The following is a 23,243-nucleotide window of genomic DNA, read 5'->3' on the forward strand; positions in this document are numbered from 1 at the left end:
CGTAATTTTACAACATGTTTATGCGAACCGTGGTGGTGGTGGTGGTGGTGGTGGTGGTTAGGTCGTACGCGGTGGACAATTTAAAAAGCTGACATGGGATGAAAAAGTCACTAGCCGGTGAAGGGAGAGTTAAACGAAATAGGTACCAGTGATAAGCGTTCCCTATTTTGGGTTAAATTAAATAAAAAATAATAATCGATGTCCAAAATGTATGGTCGATATAAGTCGTGTACAAGCACCGATCGACTTGAAGGGGTAACCGCGTTTGAGAAAATTTACAATTAATATTACCACTGTTGTTGTTATTTATTATCGTCGATCAGTGATCGAAATGACGTTCTCTGGTCGAGTGAAATATTTTAAATAATGACGAATGACATATTTTTATCATTCCGGCCAGTCCACACACACACACACGAAACATTCGCACACATATTATTATTACAACAATAATATTATCTAATGTTGTCAAAATCATAAAAATTTAGATGAATAACGAAAAAATCACATTATAAAATTTATATACTTTTTTTATATCTACTATATTATAATGTTATAACTCAAATAAAATAGGACGAAATCAATCGCCAGTTATAGAAGAAATTTCAAAAAAAAAAAAAAAACAAACAAATAAAATATGAAAATAATAAAAACAAAAATAATCTTATCTTTTTTCTTTCAAAAATATGTACCTACCTAAGTCAAGGTAAAAAAATAAACATTCTTTAAATTTCTTTTTTAGATTTAAAATAAAAATTTGAAACGTATCGTTTTAAAGAACATTTTTTTTTTCAAACGGTACACAACATTATAGTGACTATTAACCGCTGACATGTACTAACACATGTATCACAGAATTTCAAGGAGACAAATTTACCAAAAAAAAAAAATTCAGTCACACGGATACAAAATGGATGGTTATACTACGGGGGGAGGGGTGGGGATTGGTCGACTAGGCGACAATAAATTACATTTAAACTTATATTAGGCTACATAGCTATATACTTATTAAACAAAAATATTATTGTTAATTTTATCAATAACTTAATGAATATACTTAACCCTAAATATTTTATTAATTTATTATTATTTTTATGTTTATTATTCACGGAATAATTTCGTCTGTGAATTTTACTCGCAACACGGTACTTGACTTCCCGGATACGTCAACGGCAACGCGAATTAGGTATTTCGAATTTTATATTACCTACCATATGAAAATTTCATACACTCGGAGGCTTAGTTTTTTTTTATTTATTTAATCTTTATGTTTAGTTGCCAACGGGTGTAACAGTTATACACTTCAAGGGACCCTTAAAATAAACATAAATTTCAAATTTCAAGAAATAAACGGTATCTCATATGACGAACAAAATTATAACTCAAAACACTTTTAACTTTATACACAATTTTTTTAAAAATCGAAAAATTAATTTCAACGTAACAAAAAAATAAATAATAACTTTAGTGGACATGTATTAAACAAAAAATAATTTAAAATTTACAAAAACAAATATTCTGAGGACCAAAATTATGGACATTATTGAATGTTGTTTTATATGTTTTTTTAAAACTTATTGCTGTACATTTAGTCGGCATTATGCCGAATGTCAAATTTAACAAGTTTATTAATAAGTACATATTTTTTTGGACCGTATGAATCTGCTATTAACTTTTTCGATATTCGTTTTTAATATAATAATGACACGTATTCTCGTTTCATTATAAAAATATAACGTTCAGTAAATGTTACTGTAATAACTCTAAAAATCAATTAGTAAAAACTGCACAATTTAGACATAAAACCGTTTTTACGATTTTACGTCTATACAGTGAAGCGATTAAAATGAATTTAATGTTTTTTCAGTAAAAATAACTGAACTTGATGAAATGAAAAAAAAAACGATAACACGCGTTGTTTATAACCATTACCATGTCAAAATAAACGACATGTTGTCAAGGGTCCGGAAAAAACAAATAGCATCGGCTGACACAATCAATTTGGAATTTACAAAACAAGACTTGGAAGACTTGTTTGGAGGGAATGACAAATGAAACAAGTGCCTACTACAATAATGAATTATAAATAATTACTCTACGCAAAACCACAATTGAGCTAAATTTGCATTGAACTAAAATTTATGTTTGTCTAAAATATACCGTTAACCTGTTAATCTGCGCTGATAACGGTGTTTTGAAAAGCATTTTGCCCAACGGAGTTCAACAGGTTGACTAATAGTTTCTAATATTCTTTTATACATTTTCTGGTTAATTATTTACCAAGCTTTTCTTATTTTTAGTACTAAACAAATTTAACTAAATTTTGAAATGGCCAAGATAACTAATTAAAAAAAAAAAAAAAACATTTAAACAAAAATTAAACAGCTTGGGGTGCGTTGGGAAAAGGGACGGGCGTTACCTACTATATTTTATCGATTTTGGTTGGTTTTGCATGATACATTTTTTTTGTTTATTTGTGCGAGTAATGTTGATAGGAGTCATCGGGTGACGCCGCTGTCGATGGATGTTCTTCAGATGGAATTGGAACCGTGTGAATTATGTTTGGTGCAGTGCTGGTGTAGTACGGATAACCTGGGTGTGGGCCGGCCACGTACTAAAACATGGATACTTGATTAAAAAAAAAAGAGGCGAAAATGAGCAGTTCTTATAATGAATATATAATACGAAAACGATATCTTATTACATTATCAAGAGATTCTTCTTGCGATTAAACAACGATCACCGTCAATCGTTAGTAAAACACTCAATCAATAATGTAGGTACACATTACTTAATGAATTACTGCTAGCTGACTGATGTAATATTATTACCTTGTATACGTGCACATTAGATAGTTGTCTAGTAAATTAGTTACGTACATAAACGGGTACGACTGTAATAATCGCCATTTACAGAAGGAATAAAAAAATAAATATGTTACATGATCGTCTGTAATCGCTAAGAATCTACAAGAGTAATGAAATGCCATTAAAGCATAGTAGACTTACTGATCCATTTCCGATCTGTAAAGCAGACATATGTGTGGCGAGTTGCGGTATAACTGAACCGTATTGAACGGATCCAGGATCAGCTTGCTGAATCATCTGACAACATACAGGAGTCTTAAACAAAACATTTATATTTTAAATTAATACGTGTACCCCGTATTAGTGTGAACAGTGTAGCGCTTAATATAAATACAAAAGTTAGATATTAAATATTTGACGAACATTTAAAGAGATTATTTAAAATGTGTGTCGGAGATTTGGCACCAACCAAAATCGTAGCGATATGTCTGGTGTACGGTCGTGGTGGTGCCAGGCGAAGACTATTATTCTATTATATTATGCCGGACACGATGTTTTCGAAGAAAATGAGATAAAATAAGGCTATACCAAAATCGCATTTCAGAATGTATGTGCAGCTATATTAACTTTAAGGCAATTGTTTTATAACTATATGACGTATTTGATGCAAAAAAAAATATAATGAAAGTTTCTCTAACATTATAACAGCGATATTGTGTGTACTTAATAAAACGGAAATCGTTCAGACAGTAGATAGATGAGACGCTAAAAAAGATAGCTAAATAAAACAAATGTTGGCACATTGTATCCAAACGCAGCAAAAAAATAGATTGGCGTACGTATTATGAAGTTTATTCGTATTTATATAGATTTGTTACAGTCAATTCCAATCGTTTTATTTTCACGATTTGTTAAAATTCAGCGTTTTGAGTATTTCATAAATCATATAAAGATTAAAAGTTTTATTATTAATTATTATTCTTATCAGTTAATTATTATATATTATGAGATTTAAAAAAAATTAATTCCAATCGATTCGTTCGAGTAATTTTTTCTGTTACTAAAAAACTTCCCGACCCTCGACCCGATTCGCGTCGGTGACTCTTGGCCGGCACGGTACTCGAGCACACACGGTGACATGCACTCAAGCCTGGATTAGGAGATTAGGGATATAGCCACAAGACTCCAAAGGGGGCAGTTGTTGTTACATATATAGCATAAACTTTTTCTATATAAGAATATATAAGAATTAAGAATATCGCGTGAAAATCTGATAATATTATATAATATTATGATTGAAGCCTAAAAAATTGTTTCTAAACATTTTTTTTGTTTATAAGATCCTTGTGCTTTCAACCGCTGACACGACTAAAGCCTAACTAAAGAAAACATTAAACAAAGCATCTAAAATGTAATTTCCATATGTATGATAAAGATGTAGATATATTTTGTATCTGCAGTAATGCAATCGTGCAGTTTCAAGTACACTCGATTTTACACAATCCATCAAAAGTAGTTAAGTGCATACAATTTTATAGTACCTATACTGAAGCTGTGAAAAAACATTTAATGAAAATAATTTAATTGATGCGTGTTTCCCAACTTGTACAACTTTGTTCTGAAAATATAATCTACAATGGCAAGTACAAATCGTTCAATAGAAAGGGGCGTTTTCAAAACTTTTTAGAATAAAAAATAAATATAGAACGTCTAGTACACAATAAAACTTAACTGCGCACCTATGGTGTTGACATCTGAAAATTATGGTTTGAAAATAATAATCACATCGATCGAGTGATACAAGAATTTATAAAATTAAAATCAAGGAAGTCTCAGTGTAGTTTTTAGGTGATGATTGATTTAACTATTCCTGATAAAATATTGATAGAAAATGAAATGGTTATTATTCGTTTCGAGGGGTCTCGTAAAAAATGTTGGTTTTTGGGCCGCTTTTAAATTAAGCCTAGAGCTAGTAATAATATTGCAGGCAGTGAAAACACGACAATGATATACGGTTATTATAGGTAAGGTTTGGGTTAGGTTAGGTTTAGGTTAGGTATATATGGGGCATACGTCTATCTGGGCCAGATGGTGTGGCGGCGCGGGCTGCATCACGTATTGCGGAAGCCACGTGGACGCCGGGATCGAGTATCCGTGGGCAGGCAACGCCTGCGTGGTGTAGTGCCGGCCGACGTACTGCGCAAGCGCGGTGGCCGGTATGACGTGCGAGCCGGCTGCCCCGGTCAGACCGTTGTGGGCCGCTTCGTACCCGACGTGTGAGCCCTGCAACATATAGTGCTGTACCGGAAATCGCACACATCCGCCATTCTGTTACACAACAACAATAACAACAACATTACACAATTATTTAAGTAGTTACCTATATTAAGATTTAAGTATAATATACACAGTAAATGTGCACAACAATAATAATAATAATGATAAAATAAATCAATAAAAGTTTAGGCCCAGATGTTAATGAACTTTTTAGTGCCCAGCGAATGTCACTAAAAAAAATTTCCTATAATCGTAATGAATAAAAATCACAACCACTACACGTGTAAACAATGAACAATAAACTGTGATGTTAACATCTATGCAGTTATTATATTTTATTTGATTGAAGTATGACAATGATTTTAATCCATGTAAGATCGAAAGACATTCTTAACATGAAAATATTGGTCGTTTAAGATGTTAAAAAAAGTTATCAACATCCGGGCCTCAATGTTAAATAAATAATACAATTAGTTTTAAACGATTTATAGGTTGGACGGACAGACCTCGTTAAACGTAATACTATAATATAATAATAATATATGTTTATGTGGGTAGTGGGTCAAAGCTCTGCCCTTGAGAGGTTAGGTTTTCAAGAGAGGGGTGTTTTTAAGAAAAATGAACGTTAACACTATTGGTTAATGCATGATCACTAAATTAAATGTATAACAACTGTTAGACACAATCCAACAGCGCTCAACAAATAATTATAATGAAATTATGGAATTATTTTTATACAATTGTTTCACATCTGTGAAGCTGCAGCTTGTTATAATTTTATAAATCGACTCAAACAGTTTTATATATTTAATTAAATAATAATAATAATAAACATTATACATTTACAAACGTATATACATAAATTATTCAAGACCTATTTGTACTGTCCAAAGGATAATAACACTGCTTGACAGATAATAATTATACAACAATTTAATTTGGCTACTGTATTATAAATATTATATGTGGAGAGGTGTTGGTTTACACAAACTGGGGTTTTTGGACTCGAATTACGTTCATTTGACGTCCTCACAAAGGGTATAAATACTGTATTGAAGATGAGATTAAGGCACACAGTTTCGGATGTCATATTTACACGTACGGGGTAAATATTTACACCACTATAATTTTAACTTTAGCGATGTTTTACGTAAATTATATTTTTTTTCAGGAGGGGTGGGGTAGATAATTTTGATATCCCTTAGTACTAAACCTATGAAATATGTACACGGTAATGCCTTAAAAGTGACCATCATTATATGCTTGGATAAATTGTATACATTTTAATAATTTTGAAAGTTGCGTCAGAATATGAAAACAATTATTAAAAAAAATAATAAAACGGTCACTTTTATTGTTTTCCCTGATAGCCATTACTACTCATGTAAGTTCCTTAGCCCCTTTTTTAAATAAATTATAACTATTATGGCTATCAGTGTTTTTGAAATTTAGCGTTATTGTGTTTGAAACAATTTCATATACATTTTTAGAAAATTACCACACTACAAAAATTATCATCTTACCTGTTCATATTAAAATAAAATATAAAATCTTGAAAAATTATTTTCTATCTAACGATTTATCAAGTTAGATATAAACAGTAGCACATTAGTATAATAAATAAATAAATAAACTAAAATACGCCTTAAAAATGCAAAAAAATCCTAAAATATACCATAAAAATGCAAAAACCATAAAATATGAAAATTGTATAAGTTTACTGAATAATTAGGTCACAAAACACATTTTGATATAAACTAGCTATTTTTTATACCAAACACTAAAAATATATAAAATTATATAAATTCTACCATAATTACGTAACATATACTAATAAATTTTAATTTTTCTACCGACATTTACCATAAATTTAATTGTTTTACTTTATAAGTTCATTACCCGGTCTGAAATGGTTAAAACTTTGATGTTATTTCTGTCGATTTTGAGCGAAATCATTAGTTTTAATTTTTCAATTTAAATTTGTTTTATATAAATGTTTATTTCTGAAGGAATATTGAATATTACGACACTAAAGGTATTATATGTATTAATAGTACAGCTATCGATCATTTTTAAATTATCCTCTATTAAAAATGTTAAGTTATAAAACTATAATCAATCATTTATTTAAAGTTAATTTAAATGTATATTATGAGCGAGAGAGACCATGCCCAATATAATAATATATTTATATACGAATCATCATTACTAGTGTGAGCAACTTATAACGATACTGATAAAGTACCTAAATATCAAATAATATATTAAGTGAATACAGAATAGATATATTGAACTTCAAGGATAATAAATTGTAAACTACTGTATTGGTCATCACTATATGGCCATTAAATTAAATGTATACAATTGAAGCGATCTCGTTTCGATTATACCACCCACATAACAATATTATCGCGTATGGGATTTCGAGTTAAAATCTAATTAGATGGATAGGTACTGTGCGTGACAAGCGTGTAATATACAAAGTTCGAAACGTACCTCCGACTCTCTCCACAAACGAGAGTCTGATCTGTAGCTAGGGTTTCTCTTCTTTTGACCACTGTCGGCGAACTTGACAAGCAACGGTTCTTTAGATCCCGGCAACGGATTGCCATTGAACATTTGAATGATTTGTTCACATTTTTCTTTAGAGTCCATTCTGAAAACAAATAAACGACAAAATATTGAAAACTACTTGGCGATAGAAAGTCGTATTTGTATACCTATAATAAGTATTATAATATAATTTACCTAGCAAATCCGACTCCTTTGCTGACCATATTTGTGTCACGTAAAATCCTAGTAGATACTACCTGACCAAACTTTGATAATAGCGTATCCAAATCGTTCTCTTTGAAATTCGGTGGCAAGTTGGCTATATACAAGTTGGTTGGATCTTGTTCTTGCTGCTAATAAAATTAAACCATACAATATTATTTGAAAATATATTTTTTTCTTGAACAACGTAAAAACAGCCAAACAGTAAAAAGAAAGTTAATATTCATTATCGTTATTGTGTCCTCCTGAATCAAGTGATCACACGCATAGGCTTGTCTGTGCGTGTATGAGTAAATATGTTGTACCCTCTAACACAGTAAAAGATAAATCCTCAATACATATTATACCATATGTATTATTATGTATTAGTGGAGGAACGCCAAACATATCATAATATATTATTATGATTTACGTATAAGAGAAATAAACTAAAATATACAATTTAAACACATCGCAATATAATAGTGTAAGAGATATTGAAAGCGAAACACTGCAGTATATAGGTACTTATTGTGGCTAAAAGATCAAAACGCAAAAAAAAAAAACGCAAAATAACGCTCAAACGCAAGAAGACGGATAGAAGAAAATATAGCTTAACGATTACAGATCGTCCGTCGACACGAATCGCGTCAGTGCAGTCGTATAGCAAAATAATATTATTATATTACATGGCATGTCTTGTGAGAAAACAAATCGACGAACGAGGAGCAAACATATTATTTTTGATGCACATCGTCTTAGCGAGCGTACAACAGTTGTTCAGACGGTTTCGGACGTCGAGTAATTTTACATTATGCGGTATATGCCAATAAGTTCTATAATCCCATGGCCATTAGTCAAACGCAATCGCAAAGACAATATTATCATTAAGCGGCGCGTACACAGAAAACGGAAGCGAACGCAGTGACAATACAACAGAGACGTAGGCAGGGAGGTGACCCGAGAGAGAGAGGGTGTGAGAGAGAGGGTGAAAGAGAGAGAGAGAGAGAGAGAGAGAGAGAGAGAGAGAGAGAGAGAGAGAGAGAGAGAGATAGTAAGATAGTGAGAGAGGCATGGAAAGAGACACAGAGAAAGATAGTGAGAGTAAGATAGGGAGAAATAGACAGAGAGAGATTGTAAACCGCGGTTTAAATGTCTACTCATACATCGCGGGCGTAGTATTAACGACGACGACGTCTATAAGTAGATTTAGCGTTTCAAAATTACTCGAGAGGTTTTGAAACTATTGATTTTTAAGCCGAGCTCGCTGTTTTCTTTATTCTCCTTGCCCCGCGCGTTGCCACCACACGGCGTTTTGTGATTCTAACAATGGGTTGTGGCTTAAAGTTTGATTTCTGAAAATATTGCGAATAATGTGTACATGCCCACGACGGCTGTCTTGGGAGATTGACGAGATTACGAGTCTCAAACATATATAGGTAGGTACCCGTTTCGAATGAAAATTCACCTCTACTATGCTGTATCTACTGTATAAGTATTCACCTAATTCATCCAGTCCATCAAATTAAATTAAACTATTGACCATTTGGACTTGCAGCGTGTGTTTCTATAGCCCAGATGTGTTCAACGCAATAGCTATATCTACCGGATTAAGACCGTTACGAGATAAAAACTCAAATTTCAAGCGAATTCCGTAAGTACAATAAATCGATTTAACAAAGAATATAAATTCCCACGGAGTAGAAAATAAAATGTATCAAATAATATAATCATTACTTAAGGATAATCAGAAAACGGACGCAAGACTTACGTTAGCGTTTCACTGTTTATCTGAAGGTATATAAATGGATTTCGACGGTGGGGATTTTTTTAATGGAGGCGGATAGAAAAATTGATTGGAAAGTTTTCTGCGAGGTCATACCCACTGGCAGGAGGTTTTTGCACCACCAACCACACAATAACAGAAGCATATAAGTTAAATCTCAATAAAATATATTATTTTTACCCTAGCCTTGTATTAAAAAAAAATAAATGGATTGTCATTTATTACAGTAAATATATCGATTGTCGATTTTCCTTTTAAATAACTGGTATTTGGTAAATATTGGAAAACATTGAATGACTATACATAATCATAATGCATATTTTGCGGCTGTATCAGGAAATTCATGATTATTTAGTTTTTTTTTTTTTAGTTTAGAATAATTCATAATAACGGTTTGAATGTCAAAGCCAAAGTAAATTAATGTAACAAGCTTTTCAAATGGTTAATACTTAGTAAAAAATACGGAAATGGACAACGGATCAAATATTATTTGTCAATTATCACAAAATACATATTAATTAATATTTGCCACTTACAGTGTAGTGCACACAACATTGAAAAACCACTCCATTACTAAAATCACCAGCTATTCGGGATCATAAAAAAAGGTCAATGGTGGGATATATATCCCATATCCTCCCCCCTATGATAACGCCCATGGGCTACGAGTGTAAACGTCAATACATTTTAACTACTTAAAATTACATTTGGACTACGTCAATACATTTTTAAGTTAATTAGATTATAGAAACAGACAAAACCTAATAAAATAATTGCCAACTCGTGTATTAAAGCAGTTTAAAGTGTTGGAAAATGTGACGAGTAACAAAGTTAAAAAAAAAAAAAAACAGTTTCAGTTTCAACATAAATTACTATACCATCTGGTTAAATTCGTTTATAGACCGATACCGAGTAACCTTCAGAATGACAGTAATTATGATAAAATAAGTATTAAAAAAACATTGTCGAACATCATAATTTGAATTTCACGACAACTGCCGACATGTTATTAGGAAAATTATTATAAGTTTTGAAGGCAATATACTGTTCAAGCCGGAATTTAACTTGAGTCAGAAAAACAATTATGTACTTTTTAAGAGGAAAAGTTTAGTTCAATTTTGTATAACAATTGCTCAATTTAAATCATTCTACCATGGTACATCATGTAAAATTATGTTTTACACCTACACATATTTTTTTTGTTTATTGTTTTGTATAGTTTATTTTTTCACGTTTTAAAGTGAAGCAAATTAAAATTAATAATTTGTCAACAAAATAGTTCTCTCGTCATTCCTGTTATTTCTTAAGCTCCATATAACAAGTACCTAGTTGAATAATTTAAAATAAACGTTCAGTAATAATGGATTTTTAATGTGTATCCATTATAATAAAATAAATGTTTTTTTTTATACTACGAAAACCTCAGAAAGACACAACTCAGACGCAGAAACTAAAAAATAATCGGTAGGTATGTTAAAATATTTAGATGTATATCAAATATTAATATGTTTTTACAACTCAAAATGCGCGTCTACCACCAGGTTGTCGGCGGATCGAATATAATATACAATAGTTTAGTCTTTTCATAAAAACTGTTAATAAAAATATGTAATATATTGTGTGTCATATTTTTTTCCAAACAACGTCCTAATGTATGTCGGTCGTACAATTATATAAATCGATTTTTTATGTATACGTCTCTCTAATCTCTATAATATAATGATGCCGATTAAATTATATAGATATATATAGGCAATACTAGCGTATAGACGCGCCTGTGAGCCATCCAATTAAACGACGAATATACGACTTGAGACGTTCGAATTGGAAACAAAATATATAATGCCTATGTAGACAACCACAGACATCAGCTATAGATAAGTCCGAAATGACTCAAAATACTGGTCGATCGGCAACGACGATTATATACGTTGGCTGCAGTAGCGTCCAACAGACATACGTCGAGGGCACCCGACGATAAGACGAAATACAAAATATTATTATCGAATAGCATTGCCAATGGCATGGTTGTAACCCGCACCTCTACCGGCCGGCGCGGTGCTTAGGGGTTATCTGTATGCGGTCACCGTACGGTGTTATTATACCGTCTAGGCGCGTGCACTAAATACACTGAAAACCACTTAGGGACACATTGTTGGAAACACAAATAAAAGTACAAATATTTATATATATATATAAAGATTAAAGACACGTTGAGAATGAGGTATAATATGATTATTTTTCTTGAAACCAACCAACCACCGCCACCACTGTAGTTGTATAGGTAGGAACGTACACAATATTATTACTATCGCGTTATATACACGTATTCTATATATATAAGTACGCCCAGCCTGAAAAAAAATTGGCCGAAAATGTTTAATTTTTTCTCTCGTTTCACAACGCTCGACATAATACATAATAATAATAATATAGAACAACACACGCACAGACACAAGCACGGACACTGCAGATATATAGGCTCACACTGTAATAACAATAATAATAATAATAATACAGATAAACAGATATAGCGTGTACATTCACATGTGGTTAAATGTATGTAACGATATGGACGCACGACAATATTATGTTTACGAACATTATCGTTGTGAGAGAAAAACGTAAAACGAAAAACATATTATTATACTAATATATACTGTTTGACAGCCACAGAGTTTTAAAAAAATAAGTGTATAATATATAGTATAAATAATATCCATGCAACAAACGTACAGTGGCCGCTCTACGTTGAACTGGAATACCCACTTTAGCCATTTGGGCTTGGACACCTTTTGCTTGTAGACCTTTGACCGCGGCGTCAGCGCACGAGCCCGACTCGAAGTCGACAAATCCGTAACCTATATCACACGCACAAACACACAAAAGAATAGCGTTAGAGTAGAAGGGTCACGGAAGTATAGGGACTTATATTGACGAAGGGACGACGTCTGTTGTAAAAAAAAAATAAACGAATAATTTCAATAATATAGGTATAACGACGTAAATCTTCTTCTTTTTCTTCGTCCTTCGCTCCCAGCTATGTGTGGGGTCGGACATGCTCGTCCTATACACCTCCGTAGGGCTCTGTCCTCTTGCACGCCTCATCTTTACTTACATCAGCTATTTTCGTGTCATTCTCTATTCTCTGTCTATCCATCTCTTTTCCGGATTCTCTCTTTCTTCCTCTCCAATCTTTCCTCTATAGGCACTATCACTGTCTCCGAGTAGGTGACTCATAACATGCTGGCCGAGCCATCTCAGTCTATTTTTTCACAATTCGTCTACAATTGGAGGCACTCCTATACACTACCCCAAATTAATTAATTTGTTACTCTATCCTCTTAAGTTATTCCACACATCACTCTCTTAGTATTATCATATTTCCTACAATCGTCTTCTATTCTGTTTTATTGTCTACTGCTCAACATTCCGATTCATACAACACTGGTCCTCATACAATAGGTAGCCCTTTAAAAAATATACCATTTTTAATCTCGACATACAAAATACCTGACGCTTCTGTCCACTGCATCCATCTCTAGATAAATCTATTTCATCCTCAAAAACACAATTATATATTGTACCACTAATCGTAAGTACTTATTCGCGTCACACACTACATCATCCCCCATCTTCAACACATGCCTTTCCACATACATTTTGCGAATACTTCCTCCAAAATCATACACATTCGTCTCTGTTTTAACTTCCCTTATAGTCCCTCCTCTTCGAGGTATCGCCGAAAATAATAATATAATACAATACGTCGCTCGTACACTTGTTGGTGTTCTTGTCCAATATTGCTTTAGTTGAAACGATGTTGCCGTATCTATAATGGGGGAAAAAAAAAATAAAAACATTTTAGATAAAATTCTACTGTATCAACGTTATAGTTAAAGCACATCAAAGTTAGGCAGTATAATAATGTAATCTGTTATAATGTCATGCCGTGTTGTGTGTACAGCAGCAGAGCGTATTAATCAAGACGCTCTGCAAGCACGCGACGTGGATCCGGTGGGCGGATAAAATAGAGCATGCTATCGCCCGAGACTGACAACGCTAAATCATGGATGTGTGTAATTGATTATATATTATATATAACTGTCGTTGAATGATGAAAATAATAATAATGAATAGAAAACGTTGATACAATATTGGTTTAAAAAAGTGTATATGGGTGAGTGTGTAGGGTAAGAGAATTCCAATATAAAGTTTAAAAACCGAGCGGCGAGGATTACATCCACAAAAGCAATCCTTATAAGACGACAAAAAGTTTGAATAAATCAAAGTCTTACAAATATATCCTTTATACGTAGAACTTAAAACTACCACTGCTATATATATATATATATATATAATATATTTATACATGAAAAATCAGGTTGAATATGCGTATAACATATATATAAATATATATTTATATTCAAAAATAAATTGACGGTAACCACGAAATACCATAAAAAAAATATTTTGAAATGAACAAAATATGTCGTCTTTGTAACGGCAACAAAAATCAAAGTACCAACCGATTAAAAAAGTTTTTTATTCATCTCTTTTAAAGGCTTTGTTATACATGATTACTTTTGTCGTTAAAAGTATTTGCTCTAATATTATATAATATATATAAATATAATATATTGACTGTAAAGTTCATTGATTTCTTAAATGAGATTTTTCTTTTATGTATAAAGTACTTTATTCAAGAAACTAGATACTTAATATTATTTAATAATAACTAAATGTACACATTATGGTAATACGTGGTAGCATTTTTTTTTTACTTTAGACTGATTATTTGAAATTAAAAATTAGATAATAATATGTTGAAATAAATCTTGTAATTTTTAATTGTGAATTAATTGAATTAGGTAATTAAATTCCACTGTATAAATGTATAAACTTGCTATTGTAAAACTCATTAGAAAATCATTAATTTTGTGTTCTTGTGATTTAAATAAGAAAAATAGATATGATATTATATTTATGTGTATGCAAATGTCCCATACGTAATGAAATTCTATAAGTTTCTTTTAAATTAAATAAATATTACTTTGTAACTTGAAAGGATGCGCTATTTATTATGTATAACATTTATTTATTTTCGACATTAATTATTATTGAGCTAAAGCCTAGAGAACAATATAGTGTATAAGCGGATTTCAAAGAAATTCAATACGTTGAAGGTTGAACAATATAATATTGTATGGAATTGCGTAAAATACAAAAGATTTAAACACCCACATAATATTATATAAGATAATATATCGACTTGAGCTAAAAGATATATGTCAGAAAATGTTTTAAACATTGTAAAATCGTTCTTAACTTACATAATGCACATGAACTTTAATAACAAAAACAAAATGTACCCAATATATACATAATATACAAATACACTGCTTTAGACTTTAGAGTATTACCTAGTAAATTGTATTGGTATTTGGTGAACGCTATTGTGTAGCTTGAAGCTAAAAGTTTTGAAAATAATATTTAAAAAAACCCATTATTTTTCTTGTTTAAATATCTAATTTCGTTTCAATTTAAGCTGGAAATGTCTTGAAAACAAAAATAAATTGTGCAATTGTATGTCTGAGATGTTTAGTTTTCCATATAAGAACAATTTGTGAGCATCATTATATACATTTTGCAAGTCTTGGCTGTTAAAGTTGAAAGTTAAATACATTTTTAACTACAAAATTATTTTCAAATTTTCTAACAGTTATATGCTGTATACCTACAGCTAGGTCTAATTGATCGTTCGATGTCACTATTATAGGTAATAATTCACTTCTAACCCATAACTGCATGTCTAACACACTTGCTATAATTGTAGGTAACTATATACCATATTGAAGTTATATAAACCGTATATTATTATTTATATATACCTATACTCAAGTACCCAACATGTAACACTCGTATAGACCGCGCATAAACTCAATAATTTCAATACATAATTATTATAATATTTATATTAATATAAAATAATTATAGGTACTCACTGCGAACACATGGTGATCAAATCCTTGTCCATTGTGTTTTGGTTCAATCCGCGTATGTAAAGGTTGGTCTTGGACAACTGCTGTGCCGGTGGGGCCGATTGACATTCCGACGACGGTGAACTGGTGGTCGGCTGGTTGGACGATTGCAACGACGCACCGCCGTTGGTGTTAGAGCTCGAGCTGCTGTTGGTGTTGGCTGGCGACGAGGCCGTAGGTATTCTGTTGTTGCTGTTGTTGGTGTACTGTATAAAAGAGAAAAAAACAAACAAATTCGTTATTATCATATTAATTAAATTGCCGCACAAAAATTCCGTATTAGAAAATCTCCAACACGCCAACAAATATGTAGCCATGTAGCCATAAGGTACTATTGTTATAATGATTTAAGTCCATTTAATGGAATTTTTTTTTAATTTTTAAAATTCCTGAAGTTCAATACATCAATGTATTTTTTGCCGATCGACGCATTATGTCCGCGCCCAATTATTGTTTTCGATATTATTGTCAACAAAGATTAAGTTTTTTCAGCCAAAGTTGAAACTTATCTGGCATTGCATAATGCAGTATTATAATTTATCATGATGCAGGTATGTTGATATTGAACTTATATTATACAAGTTGAATTGTTTATTTTATGCATTAAATAAGTAGTTTTAATTTATGCAATGAATAACAATGAGTTTTTCTTATTGAGAAATTTTATTAATAGGTTAGGAAAGTAGTAAAAATGGAAAACAAATATTCGTAATGTAGGGGAAGGCGGGGCAGTAACGTATGGTTAAGCTTCCGTGGTTTATAAATCATGTAATTTTTAACATAATGCAATTTTTTAAACTAATATACATAGAAAAACTTACGGTCCATAACTTTTATTTGAAACTTTTTTACGTTTTTTATCTAAAAATGTGTGTAATTTGTGTTTTACTTTTTTTTGAATTTACCAAAAACCTGGGGTAATACCGTATGAATTTGGGGCATAACAGGACATGGCTTATATATCACATCATTTTTGACGAAATTAAATTTTTTAAGCTGGTATACATTGAAAAAATTAAGGTCTATAACTTTTATTAGAAACTTTTTTACGTTTTATTTTTTTTAAACGTGTTTAAATTGTGTTTTACTTTTTTTTTTAGAAATACGAATTTACCCACACCTGGGGTTTCTACGATTTTGCCCCAACACGAATATTAAAATAAATCGAGCTTTATAATAAACTTTAAGTAGATAAATTAATGTATCCAAACTAGAAATGCAAATTACACTTAATAAGGTATTGAATAATAATAAAAACATGTCTGTAAAATTTTTTTTAATACTATTTTTTATTTGTTAAATATTTGAAAATATTTTAATAATTGATTAAAAACACTTAAAATATTTTTTTTTTCCAATATGTGATGTCTAAACACACGAATTATCATATTCAATAAATAAACAAACATAAAGCTTCAAATTAGTGTTTTCAGTTTTCCTCCATGATATCAATTATTAAAAAAAATCTCGATTATACGGTTTTGCCTCACATACGGTAATCCCCGCTTTCCCCTACCTATGTACAATGTACGCATTTAACAAAGGCTTCGAGAAGGTGAGAAGTTGAACACGTATCGTTCAATATTAGAAAATTGAAAAAAAATACACCTAAAATATTCTTATGAAAATGTGCAGATTCACTTTATTTTACGTAAGTTTCTCGAATTTTTTTTTATCGGAAATTCTACATCTCTATAATATATTATAATATATTTAATATTTCACGATCTGTACATAGTTTCGACTGCGCGGGTCCGCGTATATAGTAGCGGTAGCTAGTTATGTATTATAATTGAAATTAGTACCACACTATATTATTTTGTTATAACGTGGCACTGAAAAGGCGAACAAAAATGTCTGAAGACTGAAATGAACAGTGTGGGTGGATGTGCCTTCGGTTAGTAAAAAAAATCCGTTTTAAGTTTATGTTTTTTATTGAAGCACTGCTGTTGGTGGTAGTGTATGTTATATTATATGGGGTATAATATTATTATAATACATCCCGCACACATATTTTTACGATATAAGTACGCTTCTTATATTCGTTCGCAACAAACTCGCATAATTCAACTGTGCACCGTTCTCCGTCCGTCTGTCCGAAGCCGCTTGTAAAATAAAACTCTCTCTCTCTTTCTCTCACACACACACACACACACACACACACACACACACAGGAGTCGACGACGAACGGAAAACGAAATAGGCAAAGTTTTCTTTTCAACGACCAGTTGTGCATTATATAGTGTGCGTACAATAACGTACCTGCACACATTATATTATGCATAACATGCCAACTGTATATTATATAGTCTAGTTCAAACGTTCAATGCAATAATATTGTGCAAGGTCGGCGAGAAACCACTAATACTGCATAATATGCTGTATTATTATTATCATACATATAGCTGTTTATATAGGTACCTACCTATATCTTATCGCTGGGCTCAACATAGGTTTTTGTTATGCGTATGGTTCGTTTTATTATTTTTTTTTTTCAATAATTAATATTTGTTTTTTTCCTTATCGATATTTTATGTATTTATAGGTAAGTACCTACCTAATATTATAATATTACATCTCACGATATCGCGCCGTACCTATATATATACAGGATTTTCGTCGACTCACTCGGATAGATTAGGTTTTTTTTTTACAGAGTCCGAGCGTATAGTGCACGTGCAACGTAAATATACCCGCGCACTCATCACCGGACCACAATAATGGCGACAATACAAAGAAAACCGATAAAAGTCAAACATCTATCGTCCGTAGTGTATGCATAGTGTATTATATAAAAACTCGAATACGATGATATTATTATTATTATTGTTGTTGCTTTACGCTACTACCAATATCCTATTGTTTTATTGGGACCGCGTGATGCTCGCGTCGGATGAATGGACTAGAAAAATAATATAACGAAAGCAAGTTGTGCTCAATAATAATAATGCTACAACTTTATAGTACACGGCTTAAAAACTAACAGTCGCTGGGAATAATTTTATTATATTACCACAGAGACCGCGGGTTGTCGGACCCGGTCGCCGATAAGAACGAAATCGGTCGAAATATTATATCGCGGCGACAATAATTATTATAATATATCATATATAATATTATGCACAATGCGTGTACAATATAAATTATAAACATTAAAGTACCACACATAAATGATAAATTTAATATACCGGATGATTCACCAAGCATGTTCACCTCCGTTTATTCCTTTTGGTGAATTTATATTGGAATTATGATTTTTGGGGACTTTAAAACAAACATTTTAAAATAAACGGATTTTGCCGTTTAAGCGGATATAGTCTCTCGTGGCGATAAAAACAACTTATCTTTTCAAATGCATGAATCGCCTAATGTTTTCCGTAAATTGTTAATCAGACGACTTTTTGGCGGAAAATGTAATTTATAAATCGAAATCCAAACGAGGGGATTTTGATATGGTAAAATATTATTACGGTCCTATGCGTGCATAAGTCATAGAAATTTCAAAACTCAAGAGTCTGAACACGAATTTTTGTGTAGGAAAAATATCGCAGTGAGCTAAACTGACGTGAATCACCCTGTACGCGTACACGTACACGTCCGCAAATAATGATAAGTACACAATTGGCGATAACGCGACACTGCAATAACACACATACAATGTAATTATACTATCGTACATATTTTATATACGCCATGTAGCAGGTTATACGAGCAGTGCGTGATTTATTATTTACAAAAAATACAACGACGGGCCCAAAGTTCGTCCGTCGGGATAGAAGTCGTAAAACGTTCGGCAATAATGCACTCCACCCGATTATATAAAATTATAATATAATATTATTATAGTATGCGGAAACCACACCGAAACGAAAGCACTGGCGCCGCCGCCATAGGGTATAATAATAATAATAATAATAATAATAATAATAATAATAATCATATAAATAATCATTATTATTATTATTATTATTATTTTCATTATATATAATTATATAGGTATTACAACCCACGACGACGAGGTAGTTACCTACATGTTAAATCATATTATTATACAGTGTGATTCTTTCATCACAAATTAACACAACATTTTCTCGTTAAGTTAATGCGTTAATGACATGTTTAGATTTTGGAAGTCTGCAATAATAATAACTCAATATCAACAAATTATAATCTTATCGCCATTTTGTATCGTTATTATTTTCAAGTTTTTTTTTGTAAGACAATGTTAATTTTTAATCTCATACTCTGAAGTAGAATAAAATACTGAGAATTTTGATTTAAAAAAATCGAATATCAAACCAGTAGTCAGAAGCATTTAAATATAACGTAAACGGATGGAGAAGAGGCAAAATGCTGGTGCACGCTTCGCTCATCTATAAACTCTTTAGATACGTCTAACAACTTATTTTTTTACATCGAATTTCTGAGAAACATATTTCGTTTAGGAATATAAAATTGAGAAAGTATGGTATAATTTATAAATGTAAAAAGCACCAATTATTTCATTCGTAATATTAAAATGTTCTCAAATGTACTTTTTCCCCTTCAATTGTTGTAAAATATATAAACTATAGATTTGCTACAAGAAACCTCCATCAAGGTTGTCGATCAGAGAATTTTTTCTAATATAGAAAAAGTGTCTTTAGAAATAACAACGATTCAAACAATTTAAAAAAAAGTCATTTGAAATACATTTATTGCACCACTCAGAATTTACAATTAAAATATAAGGTAAGAAAAGTAATTAAAAAAAAATAATAAAGAATCGACTTGTATTGCTCAAATTATAGCTTATAAGTGTATAAATATTATAATAAATTCTGCTAGCATATTGGAAAGCACACCTAATTGACGCTGCACATTTCAAATGTTTCACGTTAAAAACAACGTCGATGACTCATTTGCGCCCAATAAAAATGCAGATTATAAAATCACGATTTCCCAATATTATACAAGATTCGATTATTTAATAAACATAATAATATATTATTATTACTGACTTAAATAAAACCATATAGTTCGGTTAACGAGACGTGATTTTGTATTACACAGCTCAATTCAGTGATATACTTGTAAGTTGCATTACTTTTAATTAATCATGGCTTAAAGATTATAGGCAACATAATATAATATTATACTGCATGGGTTGCAGCTTTGCAAGTGAATGCCTAAATGTGTCCTGTCGTAGTATTTTGCGCAATAAAATTGTTTAAAAAAAGGAGAACGGCGCATCACCACTACACCCACAGTAGTAAACTAACACGAGTCCCATTGTTTTCCACTGAAAATAAAAACAATTTTGCATCCGCCAAATTTAATATAGGTTCAACTCTCGGTTTGATTAGTCAGCGGTTTTTAAATGTGAATTAGTTCAATAATTTAAAATCCATCGGCATACGATATAGTAGGTAGGTACCTAATATTGTTGTGACAAGTTTTGAACGTCAGGCATAAAATATCGATTTTGGCGGAAACTACAAAATCGAAAGTTTATTCAAATCTGGCGGAAACGCAGCATCCGCCCCCCCACCACCCACCACCCGTACACCTACATAGACGACGAGCGAGTTCAGTTACACGTCATCATCATAACAGTATAATATAATATGGCATTATAATTATAGCCGCTAAGAGTGATGTACGCGCCGTGCTTAAGACACCATTATATACATATTAGATACGTTTTACGCGGCCGAGCGTAATTATATTATTATTATACGCAGACAGGGCTCGTTGGACCAAATCGGCGTGTGGATTATCGTCATGAACCTGGTCGTCTTCTTGTAATGTTTATGCCAGCGCAATTGGTTATAATTCTGTATTTAATAATGATATTATGTACACAAAACATAATATAAGTAGGTAAGGCAACGCAATACGCCCGTGTGCTGCATTGTGTGAGTGCGTATAAATTAGGTCAGTCAGGGGGTGGCTAAGCGCAGGTTGACGATATTATTTTCCAACCGTCCATGGAAACAAATTAGAAAACATTTGGAGTTAGTAGTTTGTTAATTTATATTTTTTTGACTCGGTCAAGTTAAGAGTTGAATATGGAAACTAACAATTGACAATTGCAGACTTATCTACTGAGTTGAGTTAGGTGCATTTTTTTTTTGAAATAAATATATAGCCAATAAATAGTATAAATGCCCAAGTAATAGGTATCAAAAATGAGTTGTTTTAATTGAAAAATTCTGGTTAACAGCAACAAGAAATAAGTAAGTAGTATATTTAATTTTTAATTTAACGCTCCTTTCTACGTCTCTAATTTAACTCTCCACCAAGATCTAGGTATTCTACCTGTTGTAACTGAAGTGAAACTATTTTACAAACGTTTTTTCGACAGACTTGAAAATCACCCTAACCCACTAATAAAAGAGCTACATACCTTCTCATTCCCTGGAAATCCACAACGTAGACTTAAAAGGAAATGGTGTTGTGACCATTTAAATTAAATATTCCTTAATTACCCTAAATATAACATCAAGTAAGTAAGTGTCACTAATGGGTGGCTTCTTCTTCAAACAATCCATGTTTTTTTAAACTCTTATCTTATACGCTTATTATGCAAAATGTATAGATTGTGTATGTGCATTTGTAAAATAAAAAAAAAAAAAAATTTTAATTTACTATTCATAAATAGGGGCAATAGGGTTTTATAATTGTAGAAAAATACATTACTTCTTACTTAGCTTCCTTAGCACAAAGTTTGAATTAAAAACTGATGAATTCAATTTTGAAATTTTTTGATAGGTATTTTCATTAAATTTTATCAGTCATACATTTTTACAGACAATTTATGAGTTATTTATTAATTTACGTCTTATAAATATTTTACACATTCTGTACATATGTATGTCATACTTAAATCATAATATCAATAATTTAAAATATTTTAAATTTGAATGCATTTAGGTATATGGTTTACAAGTACATGTTATACTCTATATGTTATGTGCATTCTTAAGTTTATAATGGATTAAGTTCACATGCCCCAAATCCATTAATAATTATTTTATCATATTTATTATTTAATTATTTATAAACTGACGTTTAACATAGTTTTTACTGACGTAACTCGTTGTTTATTAATTTCATATATAAATACAAATAAATTAAGTTAAGAAATTAAAATTATAACTTCACTTGAATTAAAAGTTTTAAGCTTAAACTTTTAACTCATTTATGCCCAGAATTGAAATCAAGTGCCTACAGCGTGTTGAAAACAATAACGCGTGAAATCGTCTAACGTCCACAGATATCAGTGCGTTAACCCAACAGCGGTATAAACCAGGAATTACCGGTACGTAAAAAAACACCTGTAATCTGCGTGGTATATTTAATGATATATTTATGTGTATACAACTCTTTATAATGCAGTTCCGAACAAAATATGTATTTTATGAGTAGGTGTTACACGTGAGAGACCATATTATTATTAGGTAGGTACTTATTATTACGTGGCATTGCTGTTGCAGTAGTCTGGTGCGTTGCGACTATCGTTCGGTTTTCTCAACGATTGTATTATATAGTTTTTTCGATAATATAATATAGGTACCTAATATACTGTTTACCGTA

The 23,243-nt window shown here is 31.4% G+C and overlaps 1 protein-coding gene across 11 annotated transcripts in view; it reads right to left on the bottom strand.

Moving 5' to 3' along the window:
- Positions 1-1,309: 1,309 nt before the first annotated feature.
- The window catches only part of LOC100166583 (protein alan shepard), a 126,684-nt gene continuing 104,750 nt past the window's right edge, over positions 1,310-23,243 (bottom strand). For 5 of the 11 annotated variants that reach the window (XM_029488899.1, XM_016808765.2, XM_016808764.2 and 2 more), the window contains 8 exons: positions 15,630-15,871; positions 13,404-13,456; positions 12,361-12,485; positions 7,833-7,990; positions 7,581-7,740; positions 4,881-5,135; positions 3,009-3,122; positions 1,310-2,614 (listed from right to left, as the gene is read on the bottom strand). In XM_029488899.1, the coding sequence (XP_029344759.1) occupies positions 2,471-2,614; positions 3,009-3,122; positions 4,881-5,135; positions 7,581-7,740; positions 7,833-7,990; positions 12,361-12,485; positions 13,404-13,456; positions 15,630-15,871 (1,251 nt within the window). In that variant the 3' untranslated portion in view covers positions 1,310-2,470. Of the gene's footprint in view, positions 2,629-3,008; positions 3,123-4,880; positions 5,136-7,580; positions 7,741-7,832; positions 7,991-12,360; positions 12,486-13,403; positions 13,457-15,629; positions 15,872-23,243 lie in introns of all 11 variants that reach the window. The other 6 variants (XM_029488906.1, XM_029488905.1, XM_029488908.1 and 3 more) reach the window with 6 other exon arrangements.

This window comes from Acyrthosiphon pisum, chromosome X (genome assembly GCF_005508785.2).
Source record: "Acyrthosiphon pisum isolate AL4f chromosome X, pea_aphid_22Mar2018_4r6ur, whole genome shotgun sequence".
Lineage (NCBI taxonomy): Eukaryota > Metazoa > Arthropoda > Insecta > Hemiptera > Aphididae > Acyrthosiphon > Acyrthosiphon pisum.